This window comes from Ictidomys tridecemlineatus, chromosome 3 (assembly GCF_052094955.1).
Source record: "Ictidomys tridecemlineatus isolate mIctTri1 chromosome 3, mIctTri1.hap1, whole genome shotgun sequence".
Taxonomy (NCBI): Eukaryota; Metazoa; Chordata; class Mammalia; order Rodentia; family Sciuridae; genus Ictidomys; species Ictidomys tridecemlineatus.
The window spans coordinates 77,189,736-77,205,372 of record NC_135479.1 but is presented as its reverse complement, the minus strand read 5'-3'; the positions used below and the strand labels follow the sequence as shown (position 1 = coordinate 77,205,372).

General features: G+C 40.5%; 1 protein-coding gene across 1 annotated transcript; it reads left to right on the top strand.

Moving 5' to 3' along the window:
• Positions 1-11,877: 11,877 nt before the first annotated feature.
• Iqcf6 (IQ motif containing F6) lies at positions 11,878-12,465 on the top strand. Its single transcript, XM_005326976.3, has 2 exons — positions 11,878-11,952; positions 12,097-12,465. Exons 1-2 carry the CDS (start codon positions 11,878-11,880, stop codon positions 12,463-12,465), a joined length of 444 nt encoding a protein of 147 aa, XP_005327033.2.
• Positions 12,466-15,637: the final 3,172 nt, after the last annotated feature.

The following is a 15,637-nucleotide window of genomic DNA, read 5'->3' as shown; positions in this document are numbered from 1 at the left end:
TGGGTCTGTGTGTGTGTGTGTGTCCTAGATTAATAGGGGTAAGGAGTCTGTGCCATATTAAGAACAACTCTTGGGCTGGGGATGTGGCTCAAGCAGTAGCGCGCTCGCCTGGAATGCATGCAGCCCGGGTTCGATCCTCAGCACCACATACAAACAAAGATGTTGTGCCAGCCGAAAACTAAAAAATAAGTATTAAAAATTCTCTCTCTCTCTCTAAAAAAAAAAAAAAAGAAAGAAAAGAACAACCCACTCAACCCACTGTTGGAGCACACCTGTGATCCCAGCAATTCAGGAAGCTAAGGCAGGAAGATGGCAAGAGTGAGGTCAGCCCCGTGGACTTAATGAGACCCTGTCTCAAAATAAAAATAAAAAAGACTGGAACTATAACTCAGTGGCAAAGAGCTGCTGTGTTCCATCCCCAGTATCATTAAAAAAAAACCTGCAGCATGTACATAAATAACTTTGGCTAAGCACAAGCCAATCTAAAAGTCCTGGCTCAACAAGTACAGGTATTTCATAACCTTACCCAGATTTACAACATTCCCACTCTGGTTCTAGGTAAAGGATTTGGCCTGTTCACTTGCCTCAACCCTATATATTGGTGTAAATAGCTGTGCACAAAATTTCAGATCATAACAAGTGCCTTCATATTGTTTGTTTAATTATGCTCATCAAATTCCTTACTAGGCACCGGACCCAGATTTTCCCGTAGCTTTTTATGTCTTTACTATTCACACAGTACCCAGCACATAGTATAAGATGTAATGCCTAAGGATCCTGGATCCTCCCCAATCTCTCTCTTCTGGTTGCCCTTCAGGCTCTGCACAAGCAGAAAGTGAAAGCTAATGAGAATTGTAAACTGCGTTATTGTAAACTGTTGTTAACAATTGTAAACTGGCAGAGCCGAAAATACTAGGAGTTTGAGGAGTTTTTTCTTTTTGTTTGCATTTGCTTTGGTTCTAGGCACTTAAGGAAATACCTATAGAGTTACAAACTGAATACTAAGATAATAGGATGCTGACATCAATAGCTACATACAACAAAGATTGCAGATGTCACAAAATTATTTCAAAAAAGTTACTAAACAAAGAACAACTACAGCAAGCAGTAAAAACCCATTCTGGGAAAGGATACTCTGATTTCCAAAACTATCACACATTATAATATTCAAAACATCCAGTTTTCAACAACAAATTATGAAGCATGAAAAAGAAACCAGGAAGTATGACTTACACATGGGAAAAAAGAAGCTAATAGAAACCACTCATAGGAAGCACAGGCATTGAACTTGCTATACAAAGACTTTAAAGCAACTCTTTGAAATATTCCCAAAGAGCTACGGGAAACCATGTACAAAGGACTAGAAGAAAACATGAGAACTATATCTCACCAAATAAAAGAATATCAATAAAGGGATAGAAATTATTTAAAAAGGAACTAGATATTGATACTGGAGTTGAAAAGCATGATAACTGAAATGAAGATATTCTTAGTGGTCAGTAGCATATGCAAGAAGGCAGAATAAAGTAGTAGTAAGCTCAGAGATAAGTTAATTGAGATTGCTCAGTTTCAGAATCAGAAAGAAAAAGAGGGAAGAAATTGTGACATTCTCAATTATAACAAACAAACAAAAACTAGGAGACTGCATTGCTAGAGACCATCTGACCTCATGTGAACAGGTAAAGGGGATCCTTGAAGAACAAAATGAAAGGACACTAGACAGTAACTCAAACCCACACAAAGAAATTAGGGACAGTGGTAAAAATGGTTACATTAATAAATATAAAATTCAATGTTAGTATTTTTTATTTAAAACTCATGTCCCTGCCCCTATTATCTAGAAGAAAAATACAAAAGCTACATCTCCAGTTCTTTTTAATTTTTTTGTTAATATTGAAATAGAGTTTTACTAAGTTGCTTAGGGTCTAGCTAAGTTGCCAAGACTGGCCTCCAACTTATGATCCTTCTGCCTCAGACTCCTGAGTCACTGAGATAACAGGGGTATACCACCACATTCATTTAATAATTATATATCTATGTTGATGGGCAACAAAGTAAAAAAGGTCATTCATAACAATAACAACATAAGCAGAGTAGAACTAAAAATATTAATACCTTAAAGCAGGTGGATCATAAGTTCAAAGCAAGCCTCAGTAACTTAGTGGGCCCTAAGCAACTTTTATATGAAAGCTTTTATATACTACTGAGACTCAGTTGTATTAGTTTGAACTAGATTGTTGTAATTTAAGGTATTAATTATAATCCCAGAGCAGCACTAAGAAGATAATTCAACTTATAACTATATATTGTAAAAGAAACAAAAAGGAATAAAAAGAGTACACTAGAAAATATCTATCTAACACAAAGGATGCAGTAATGGAGGAACTGAGAAACAATAAATTATACATATAAAAAATAAATAGCTAATGGCAGAAGTAAGCCCTTCTATTAGAAATTATATTAATTTAAACAGATTTAACTCCTTAGTCAAAAGGAAGAGAATGGCAGAACAGAGGAAAAGAAAAATTATCCAACTATCTCCTTTATACAAGAGGCTGTCTTTTTGATCCAAAGACACAAATAGATTGAAAGTGGAAGGATGAGCCAGGCATAGTGACACAAACCTGTAATCCCAGTGGCCCAGGAGGCTGAAGCAAGAGGATCACAAGTTCAAAGCCAACCTCAGCAACTTAGTGGGCTCTAAGCAACTTAGCAAGACCCTGTCTCAAAATAAAAAATAGAAAGGGCAGGTTATGTGGCTCAGTGATTAAGTGCCCCTCAGTTCAATCCCCAGTACAAAAAAAAATTTTTAAAGGTGGAAGGATAGAAAAAGATAGATATTCTAGGCAAAGAATCCAAAAGAGAGTTGGAATGTGTCTACTAATGGCAAACAAAATAGACTAAGACAAAAAAATTATAAGGAATCAAAGAAAGACATTATGTAATTATAAAAAGAGTCAGCTGATCATGATATAACAATTGGAAGAATACAAGTAACAATGTTGGCAAGGATGTTGGGGGAAAGTTACACTCATATATTGCTGGTAGGAATGCAAATTGGTGCAGTCACTCTGGAAAACAGTATACAGATTCCTCAGAAAATTTGGAATGGAATCACCATTTGATCCACTCCTCAGCATATATCAAAAGAACTTAAAATCATCATATTATAGTGACAAGGCCACATCAATTTTCATAGGAGCTCAATTCACAATAGCTAAACTATAGACCCAACCTAGGTGCCCTTCAATAGATGAATGGATAAAGAAAACTTGGTACACACACACACACACATACAATAGAATAGTACTCAACCATAAAAAATGAAATTATAGCATCTACAGGTAATTGGATGAAACTGGAAATTATCATGCTAAGTGAAATAAACCAATCCCAAAACACCAAAGTCCAAATGTTCTCTCTGATATGTGGATGCTGACTCACAATAGGTGCTGGGGGAAGGGGAGTGTAGGATCACCAGATTGGACAGAGGGGAATGCGGGGAAGGGAAGGGAGATGGGAATGGAAAAGACAGTAGAATGAATTTGACATAACTTTCCTATATTCATATATGAATACACAACCGATGTAACTCCACATCCTGTACAACCACAAGAATGAAAAGTTACACTCTTGTATGTATAATACATCAAAATACACTCTACTGTCATATATAACTAAAAAAGAACAAATAAAAAATTATATGTAAAAAAAGATATAATGATTGGGGGTAGAGGTAGAGGGTTTGCCTCACATACATGAGGCCCTGGATTCCATTCCCAGCAACACACACACACACACACACACACACACACACACACACACACACAGATATAGTAATTGTAAATATATGTACACCTAACAAGAATCCCCAAAATGTATGAAACAGAAACTGGCAGAAATGAAGGGAGAGGGGTTGGGGATGTAACTCAGTGGTAAAGTACTTGTCTAACAAATATGAGGCTCTGGGTTTCATCCCAAGAACCACACAAAAAAAAAAGAGGAAAAAAATGAAGGGAGAAATAGTTCAAAACCAATAGTTGGATATTTTAACATCCTACTTTCAATGATGACTAGACAAAATATATACATAAAAGAAATAGCATTTGGCCATCATTTTACAGTAACCAGACCTTACAGAATTAAATAGAATATTCCCCCCACAACAGAATTCTCCTCAAGTGCATACAATGTTCTTCACAATAGACCACATGTTAGGCCACAAAACATGTCTCAATAAATTGAAAAAGATAAAAGTCATATGAAGCATCTTCTCTGACCACAACAGAATGTTAATAGAAATTAATAACAGAAGGAAATCTGAAAAAGTCACCTATTTGTGGAAATCAGCAACACACTTTTAAACAAGTAATGAGTCAAAGAAAACTTCACATAGGAAATTAAGAAAACACTTCCATATGAATGAAAATAAAAGCACAACACACCAAAACTTGTGGAATATAGAAAAAGCAGTGCTCAGAAAGGAATGCATAGCTAGCTACAAGTGCCTAAATTAAAAAAGAAGAACGATCTCAAATTAATGCATAACTGTCTACTTCAAGAAACGGGAAAAAAAAAGCAAATAAATAGCAATAGAAGAGAAATAATAAAAATTAGAGCAGATATAAATTTTAAAAAGCAATAGAACAACAAAACCAAAGTTAATTGGTTAAAAACATCAACAAAATTGACAAAGGGTTAGCTGTTCCAAACAAAAGAGACAAAACTTAAAGTCTTAACATCAAGAACAAAAGTGGGGTCATTACTAGCACACTTCTAGAAATGATAAGGATTATACAAGAATACCATTAAAAACTGTTTGCTAATAAATTAGACGAAATGGTCAAATTTCTGGAATCACACAAATTACCAAAACTGAATGAAGAAGTATTAGAAAAATGAATAAGTCTATAACAAACAAAGAGATTAAATCAGTAACCAGAAAACTTTCAACAAAGAAAAGCCCGAGACCAGTTGGTTTTTACTGCTATATTTTACCAAACATTGAAGAACAGACACCAATCTCTCAATAAAATTCTTCCAAAAAATAGAGGAAGAAAGAACATTTCCTGACTCATTTTTTTGAGGCCAGTATTACCTTGTAACAAAAGCCAAAGACACTAAAAGGAAAGAAAACCAAACACCAACACTCTATAAATATTTATGCACTCTATAAATATTTGTGCTTTCCTAGCATGTGTGAGGCACCAGGTTCGATTCTCAGCACCACATATCAATATTATGATATTAATGAAAATAAAGGTCCATTGACATCTAAAAAATATTTTTAAAAATATATAAATGCAAAAATCCTCAACAAAATACTAGCAAATCAAATCCAATAGCATATTAAAATGATTATATGAATGACCTAGTGGGATTTCTCTCAGGAATGCCAAGGAGATTCAACATGTGAAAATCAATGTTAACACACAACATTAATAGAATAAAAAGGAAAATAGTTATCTCAGTCAATGCAAACAAAAAAGAATTGGACAAAATCCAACACCCTATCATCATAAAAAACATTCAACTAACTATTAATATCTATCTGCTTTCATTGCTGCTACTGAACATTATACTGAAAGTTCTAGCGAGAGAACTAAAATGTATCCAAATTAAAAAAGAATTTAAATTATCTCTATTTTTAGATAACATGATCCCACTACCCAGAAGAATCCATACCAAAAAATGTTTAGAGCTAACATACTAATTCAGCAAAGTTGCAAGATACAAAATCAACCGGTAAAAATCATTTATATTTCTATATGTTCACAGTCAAAAATTAGAAAATGAAACTAAAAAAAACAATTCTATTTATAGTAGCATCAAAAAAGAAATTCTTCAGGGTAAATTTAACCAAACAAGTAAGATCTATATAAATGGAAAGACATTTCATGTTCACAGGTTGAAAACTGAATACTCCCCAATTTGGTCTACAAATTCAATGTAATCCCTATCAAAATTCCAATTGTTTTTTTTTTCTTTTTCTTCACAAATTGATGAACTAATCTTAAATTTCATATAGAATTGCAAGGGATCCAGAATAGCCAAAAACAATAATGAAAAGAAAAACAAAATTGGAGGACTCACACTTTCCAATTTTAAAACTTACTACGAAGCTACAGTGATTGAGACAGTGTGGTGCCAATAGAATAGAATTGAGAGGCTAGAAATAACACCATACATGCATGTTCAATTGATTTTCAACAAGGGAAGTAAGATTTGGGGAAAGAATATTCTCTTTAACAAAGGTATTGGGACCGGCTTGGGAGGTTGAGGCAGGAGGACCTCAAGTTCAAAGCCAGCCTCAGCAATTTAGCAAGGTCCTAAGCAACTCAGTGAGACCTTGTATCTAATAAAATACAAAAAAGGGGATGGGGATGTGGCTCAGTGGTTATGTGCCCCTGGATTCAACCCCTGGATTCAATTCCGGATACAAAAAAAAAAAAAAGTATTAGGACAACTGAATAACCTTGTGCAAAGGAATAGTTGGAGTCTTACCTTAGAACATTTACAAAAAGTAACTCAAAATCAGTTGGAGATTTAAATTTAAAAGATCAAACTGTAAAACTTTAGTAGAAAATAAGCAAGTGAATCTTAATGACTTTGGGTTTGGCAATGGATCCTTAGCCATGACAGTAAAGTACAAACAACAAAGGAAAAAAATAGGTAAATTGGACTTGATCAAAATTAAAATATTGGGCTGGGATTGTGGCTCAGTGGTAGAGCGCTCGCTTAGCACGGGTGGGACCCAGATTCAAGTCTCAGCACCACATAAAAATAAAGGCATTGTGTCGTGTCCATCTACAAAAAAAGATTCATATTCTCTCTCTCAAAAGACATTGAAATATTTTGTGCATCAAATAACATTATGAAGAAAGTGAAAAGATAACTGACAGAATGGGAGAAAATATGTTCAAATCATACATCTCGTCAGGGTCTGGTGTCTGGAATATATGAAGGAATCTTACCATTCAACAATGAAAAAGATAAGTTTGATCATGCATCACTTATATAAGAATGTTTCAGTCAATGACAGACTGCAAAAGCAATAAGATCGTATTGCCTAGTGATGTTAGCGCTTGGTTTGTGTAAATATGTTCTGTGATATTTGCACAATGATGAGATTGCCTAATGGCACAGTCTCAGAACATATCCCCATTGTTAAGCAACACGGACTGTAAAAAATGGGCCAGGACTTGTATAGACATTGCTCTGAAGAAGATATACAAATGGCCAACAAGCAAGGGCAAAAATGCTCAACAGCACTAGGCTGTGGGAAATGAAAATCGTAATCACAGTGAGATGCTACTTCACACCCACTAGGATGGCTATGATTTTTCAAAAAAGAAAATAACATGTGTTGGTGAGGATGCAGAGGTTGGTGGGAATGTACTATAATTTGACTATGTGAAAAACAGTTTTGCAGTTTCTCAAAATATTCAATCCAGAATTACCATATGACCCAAAAGAATCAAAAGCAGGCATTCAAACGAATACTTGTATATAGATGATCACAGCAGCACTATTTACAATCACCAAAGAGTGGAAGCAATTCAAATGTCCACCAACAGAAGAATATAGAAACAAAATGTGGTACATCCATACATTGGGATATTATTCAACCATAAAAAGGAATAACATACTAATCCAGGCTCCAACCATGTTATTTGAACAGTGATAAAACTGTCTAACAAAAGGCCACATATTTGTTGATTCCATTTCTCTGAAATGTCCAGAATAGGTAAATCCATAGAAACTAAAAGCAGATCAGTTTGCTACAGGCAGAGATGGGAGAAAGTTAATGAGGAATGACTGCTTAATGGGTACAGGGTTTCTTTTTGAAATTAAAAACTAGACTTAGTAGTAATGATTTAGAACACTGTGAATGTACTAAAAGCCACTGAATAATACATTTTAAATTGGCTAAAATGGTCAATTTTGTGTTGTGCTACTACTTCAATTAATTTAAAAAATACACAGAAACACAAATATATATATATTTCTTTAGGTTCATAAATGTTCTTCATATAAATATAGAGCTAATTGTCCAGGATACCCTCCAAACTGGAAGCAGTAATAACAGAAAAGGAAACATTGATCACTAAGGGAAAATTTGCTTTAAAATGTATGAATTTCTATAAGAATATATTTATATTTTAAGTGTTTAATTTGAAATAAATTATTTTAATAGAAAATGTAAGTCAATATGTACAGGGTATTAAGTTTGGTGGAATAGATCAGTGAGCAAATTTAATAGGAAATTCACTTTCCACTTTATATGTTGCTGCACTTTGAAATTTTAGCAATAGGTATATATTATATTTATAATTGGAAAAAATCAAGCAAGAACAAGAGAAAAGAAACTTGGGAGGAAACAGAGATTAAGGATCATGGTCTTCGAAACTTAGTAACAATCAGGGAATTTGTCTTACCCCCATTTTAGTTCATTTCTTGTTACTCTAATGAAATACCTAAGGGCTGGGTAAGTTATAAAGAAAAGAGATTTATTTAGCCCATGGTTCTGGAAATTCAAGGGCATGACACTGGCATTGGTTCAGCTGTGGCAAAGATCTCATGGTGGATGACACTGAAACGATGGGAGTGTGGGTGGGAGATAAAGAGACCATGTCACAAACAGGAAGCCAAAGAGCAATTCAGAGGTAGAGCTCATTCTTACAATTGACTCTTTGGAGAGCTCACAGATGCCACAAAAACTACCTTAATCCCTTCTGAGGGCAACATCCCCAATAGCCTAAGGATGTCCCACCAGGGCCTGCCTCTTAAATATTCCATTTCCCAACACCACATCCCCAGAGACCAAGCTTCCAACATATGAATCCTTGGGGGACACACTCAAACCATATCCAAATCATAGCACCCCAACACATCTGCTATTGCTTTGTGAATAACTGCCGAACTGTGAACATGAAGGAGACAGGCAGCTTTATCCAGAGACATCCAAGAAGACAAATCCAGGATATTATAGCAACTGTTAACCAGACCAGAGTGGAGGAGGGAAGAGATACCTGAGGGAGGGTGGGATGTGGCATTTTGGCCCTGGCCACGTGGTCTGGTTGGGCTGAGCCTCAGAAAGCTGGCCATGTCCACAGCCCTGTCCTTAATGATTCCTTCTGCAGGGGTGCACATCTGACACTAAGACTGACAGTTTCATAGAAGGATGACCATCTTTGGGATGGCTGGTAGCTGTGCTCTGCTCACCCAGACTGAAGATTGAAGTGTCGCATTCCTGGAGACAAAAACACTCAGGGTTGCCCCAGAGGAACTGGGCTATGCAAAATAACCACACAAGAGGCAGAAATACCTTTTTATTTGGGGATCCTATGACGGCTCCTCTGACCTTAAGGGTCCACAGAAAGAGAGAGAGCTGACCCTTTTATTGAGGAGAAGCCATTCTAATGAGGCAAGGGGTCAGGTTTCAGGGGGTTGAGTCTAGCTTGGTGATGTCTGCTGTCAGCAGGTTGACTGACACATCTAGGAAGGCCACACCCAAAGGCAGAGCAAGAGATGGGACACATAAAGGGAGTTTCCATGGAACATTCTATCCCAAACAGGGCAAAGGGGTAATATCACAAAGGAACAGGTGAGCATAGCTCGACCCGTGGGGCTGCAGGAAGGCACGCCTACGTATAAGGACACATTCTGCTACTTCGAGGATGGGGAAATTCCAGGCCACTATGAAAGTGACTGACAGAGCCTGTTCCAATCACGGGAAGGAAAATGCGTGACCACCTCCCATATTAAAGGAAACAAGAAGATGCTGTCTTTTGAAGACTTTGAACTTGGTGCAAAGCAGTCATTTGGTGGATGGTGGACCAGAGAATCAGTAAGACATCCAGTGCCAGATATATGGTACAAGGCAGTAGAATCCTCAAATATATATAAACAAGAACCATGGAAAGTGAATGGCCCTACCTGCCACAGCACCCAGCAAGCCCTCCTGCAGAAAAAGGAATGATAAAAGGCATGCTCAAACCGAAGCCAGAACAGCCTTCCAAGTCCCAAAGGACTGGCAGCATCTCTGCACCACCTGTGTCTACAAATCCAATCCTAACTCTGAATCTTAGAAGCACAGCTCTTTGTAAGGTCCCAAGAGAGATCTGGCTGCACAAGAGCGTTTCTATAGCATGGCAGGACAGATCCAGGTTTTGTGAGATCTGAAGCTTCTATCACTTGGAAGACCTGCTTTAAGAAAAAGCACACAAAATTGCACATACAAAATTGTAAGTGTTTATCTAGGACAAGAAAAGAAGTCACAACAAATATCAATTTTTTTTAAAGTTGGCAAGTACCACAAACACAACATGATATTTATATTAGCTGTCCCACCTCTATATTTGTCTAACATTTTTAGCTGCATATCCTTTGAGTGCCTCTTGATATGATGATTTTACAACATTGTTTTCTATGAAAACTTGTTTATCATTGACACTTGGGATGCTTAAAACACAGGATTCCTCCCACTGACTTACATATTGTTCGTAGTTGCTCTACTGGTTTTTGCCTTATGATTATAGGGATTTCTGATAAATTCTATTTCACAAAATTCCTATCTAAAAAAAGAGAAAAAAGCATGATATGTTTATAATTGTACCATTGCATTGTCAAGTGTATCTCTGACAAGATGGAAATTTCATTTCAATCAGGAATCCATGAGAATATAATATTCCACTTACAGTTTTATGTGTCCGGTCACAAGAAGAATTTTCTACCAACTCTCGTCTTGTTTCAAACTTTCAAAAAATTTTACTTTTCCCCTCCTGCCCATGTACTTCTGGTGCTGGATACTGTAGGACATGCTCATATCACAGTAGCAGCACTTGTGTCCCTTCATCTCCATGCCATGACACAAGATGAATGGACACATCAACTTGAGAATCACTAGCAAGAATTTATCTATTCTGAAAGATGACTGAATCATGTAAGTCTGCACTGCTAGCCGCAATCCAAATACATCCCAACTCTGCTATCCCTTTGTCACATCCTGAAAGAAGCTGTCATTCCTCACCACCTACCAGGCAGAAAAGGGTGACAGAGTAGTTAGAGGAAAAAGAGAGAGATCCTCTCCAGTTGCAGCTAAAATATCTTGCTTTTTAAAATTTTACACAAAAAACATTTGCTTCTGAGAACATGTCGCTTGGACCCCTCCCAGGATCCCTGCCTCTTAATCTCTAGGAAGTCCATGCTGGCTAGAGTATTCTCAAAGTAAGACCCCTTCACTGCCACTAGGAGGAAGAGTCTAGAAGGTGGAGAAAGAGCAAGACTTCAGATGCCCATTGGGTTTGAGAAATAAACTGAAGGCAAGAGGTAGTCATAGGCCCCCAGAATGATGGGAAACCATAAATAAAGAGGCTGATCAATCCATAAGGTGACACAACAAGGGAAGAGGAGAGAGATGGTAAACCTATTATGACCCATATATATATAGGACACCTATAAAAAAAACTTAAATTGAGCAATAAGTATACCATTTTATGGGCACTTTGAAATAAATGTGATATTTTTAGAGTCTTTTTCTTTTACAAGAATTAAGAGGTGAATCATTAGAGCATTTGAAAGTGTGTATGTATATATATATTCATATATGTATAAAAATATACATAAAGAATTATAAACTCTAGATTATGGTTTTCAGTGTATTTTAATGCAACTGTGTCAATTTCAGTGAACTAGTCTCCAAATTGAACACTTGGGATATAATGGGTTAAAATGCAGACAGACAGGGCCTGATGAGGTGCAGGCTTTTGTGTCAATGGGCGGAGTACAATGACCGGGTGTGACTAACAGTTGAGGGTGGGGCTATTGACTAGGGTGGCCTAAATGATAGATGAGTGGACTCTAAAGACCAGGGCCATGGACACAGAAGAAACTGTGAATGAGGCCCTTCCAGAAGAGAAGTGCCTAGTAGATAACGAGCAGTTTCTAAAGGTGAGTGGGGGTTGGATATATGATGGATGGGGCTTACAAACAAGAGGGCGGGGCCACCTAGGCCTCCTGAGCACCAGAAGTGGGCATAGGGACAGCAGAGTGCCCCCACTGAGCATGTCCATGTTCTTCCTTCCCACTAATCAGTTAGAGAAGGCAGCCATAAAGATTCAGTCATGGTGGCGTGGCAACATGGTGCGCCGGACACTACTGCATGCAGCACTCAGGGCCTGGGTCATCCAGTGCTGGTGGAGGTCGATGCAGGCCAAGATGCTGGAACAAAGACGGCGCCTGGCACTAAAACTCTACACCTGCCAGGAGTGGGCAGTGGTGAAGGTGCAGGCACAGGTTCGAATGTGGCAGGCCCGCAGACGCTTCCTCCAGGCGCGCCAAGCAGCTTGCATCATCCAGTCTCACTGGCGCTGGCATGCCAGCCAAACCCGGGGCCTGATCCGGGGCCGCTATGAGGTCAGAGCCAGCCGGCTGGAGCTCGACATCGAAATCCTCATGACCTAGGGCGCTGGCAGAGCCAAGGAGACTGGATCTCTCTCCCAATAAAAAAGACTTAATGACCACAAACTTGCCCTGGGGAGGTCAGACCTATGGAAGAGGGCTCAGCCCCTCCGTTTCCTGCCTTCCGCTCAGAAAGATTCCTGGTGGGGTTTAGAGCCCCTGTCACCAGGAACACACCAAGGCCCCTAATGTCCTAATGTCAGACTTGGCCAATGTTGCACCAAAAGAAATCCCAGGGCCCAGGTCAAGTCCTGATGTCTCAGTCGATCTGACTTTGGCCCCCTCCACAGTGGAAGGAAGACTTGGGCTTATTTTTCTGCAGTCCCTGCCTAGACATTTCCATGCAGAGTAGGGCACCAGGAAGTCTGGCTGCAGCCAGAGCCAGATGGAAGACTGGGATTCTTCAGGCCTGTACTGCAGGGCCCTGAGGGCCAGTACAACGCTTGACAGGAAGCCTGGAAGACTGGGCACCTCAGCTGAACAACAGCAGGACAGGCACTGTTGTGTCTCTTGGGAGGTGAGGGGGAGGCAGCCAGCCAGAGCTAGCCCCTGGAAAAGGCTAGAGCAGGAGTTGATGGGCAGCTGCTGAGTCGGCCACCTCCCTCCCCCCGGGGCTGAATGAGGCTTCCCTCCTGCTGCTGGTCATTTCCTGGAAGAAGCAGGCAGGGAGTGAATGTGGGTGCGTGGGTGAGCAAACAGGGCAGAACTGGAGTGGGCAGAGGAAGGATAGCTTCTGCCACTGGAGGTTATAATTTGGGGCATAGAGCCTCTAAATCCCACCATCCTCCAAAGCAGCTGTGCTGTGCCCTACCTCTCCCAATCTGCACCCCACCTGCTCTCCAGACTGCCAACTTTTCTGCTGGGCCTGTATCAGTAGGTGCTGATGGACCTCTGCTCTTCTGGGTCCTTCCTCTGTCTCTCTGCATCTGTGGGTCAACCACCTCTCTCAGCTGGTCTCACAGTTTCTGATTTGTCATCCAGGGCTGAGTCTCTTACTCTCATCCTGAGCCCCTCAGATGTTTGTCTCTGAACCTTCATCCTGGAAGTCTGAGGTCTGTGACTCTCCCCAGGGTCTTTTGAATGAGGGGTGGGAGAACCAGTCAGGAAGTATATAGGGGCCAGGGGTCTTCATGGGCCTTGATACTGGTGAGGTTTTCCCCAAACCCAAGCCCCCTTTCCTTGTCCTCTTCTGTGAGTGTGTGTGTGTGTGTGTGTGTGTGTGTGTGTGTGTGTGTGTGTGTTTGGTTGCAGGTGTCTGGAACAGCTGCGGCAGACGTGAGGGTTCAGGGTGAGGTAGCTGGAGATAGCAATGATAGAGCTGAGTACCTGGACTTTCTGATTGGATTCCTTTCTTCCAAGGAATACCCTTCTGTAAATTAAGGCACACGCTCTTCTCCCCCTGCTCATAACAGTGAGTGGTGTAGTTGAACGTGATGTGAATTTTGTATGACTAGCCTTGTAGAAGAGAGTTGAGTTTAAAACCTGTGTTGGCAAGAGTTGACAATTCTGCTTCTATACCTGCGTAGAATATTGGCAGCCCCTAGGTTGCTTGAAGAAAGGGGGGAAAGAGACATTCACCCAGAGATTCTGCTTTGGCTGGACTGGTATGAGGCCTGGGCATCAGGATTCCAATGTGTGGCCACAGTTTGGGGACTGCTGAATTAAGCCCTTCCCAGCTGATCTATGTAGTCTTAACTTGAGAATGATCATATGAAATTCCAAGCTGGGCACAGCAGGTTCAAGGACATAGACTTCTTATTCTCTGAGGAGCTAAGAATGCAAGGTGAAACCAGGATCTAGAAAAAGCACCACTTTGGGTCAAAACCCCTTGGAAGCAGAAGAAGGTACAGCTCCTCCTGGTAGCTGGAAGGTGATGGGAGGAGATTTGGGGGAAAAGTAGGCAGGACCCACACACATGTGAGCAATGGAGACTCAGTCAGGGATCAGACCTAGAAGGCCAAGTTTCACCCAAAGCCTTAACAACCACTTTGAGTGTCTCTCCAGTGGTTGGGGTCTTGAGAAGCCAGGGATGGTCTGGACAGAGGAAGTGAGTGAGTCCAAGAGGGAGACAGGGGAGAGGCTCCTCTTTCACAGTGAGGCCTGTGGCTGATGTTGGCTAGTCCATGGAGCCACCCTTTCCTCAGATGGGGTGAGAATGCAGATGGAGCCCTCAAGAGGCAGACCCCACAGACCCTTGCTGCTCATCCATCCCATCATTGAGAATTAAGCTACATAAGTAATTCTTCCTGAGAACACATATACTGCAGCAGGGAGGGAGGGCAGACTTGCAGCTTTGGGCCAGGAATGAGTCTCAAGTCACTCTAAGGGGACCAGATATACCCACTCTTGCTTCTTGACATGGCATCCCCAAGAGATACGTGCCCTAGGCCCTCCTAACTACAAAGAAACATGCTAACCCTCAGACTGACCCAGGCCACAGGTCCCTAAAAAGTAGTTAGTAAGCAGGGTCCCTATAGTTCCCCTCTAGTTCCCTTTGAACTTGGGAAAAGTCTGTACAAATGGAATACAGTCTCTTTTCCCCAGGATCCCACCCTGTGCTCTCACTTGGTACATCACCAATCTCGGCTCTGATCCTACGGCTCCAGGGTCTCCATCCTGCTGGTGTTCTGCTTCTCTCTGTCCCACATGCTAAAACAGAGATGATCACAACCAATGCCACACCATGCCAGGCAGCTTGACTGGACTGACCAGCATTCTGATAAAAACACATGTACACATGTACCCTGTCCACACCCACCAGGGTGGAAATGTCTGATATAGCAAAATCTATATCAAATACAAACAGAACACCAAACCAGAGCTGTCCAGGGCAAACTGGAAGGTAGTATCATCCTATAGTAAGCCTTGGCTTGCAGAGGACAACAGGAGGCAGGGGATGGCCAGAAGGGCAGAAAGAGAAAGTGTCGGCCACACAGAAAGAGACAAAATCCTAGCTATGGCCCTGAGAGGTAGTGTGAGGAGGCTGAGGGGCTACTGCAGCTATTGCTCCTCCTCTGCCCCTGTCCTTGGGTCATCCTGATAGGCATAGGGAGATCTGAGAATATACCCTGGGGAGACTGTGTGGCTCAGAGGTAGAAAAGGAGCAGCCAGCTTAATTCTCAATGATGGGATGGAGGTGCCCAAGTGGTGGGTCTAGGGGCTGCCCTGAGCAGCC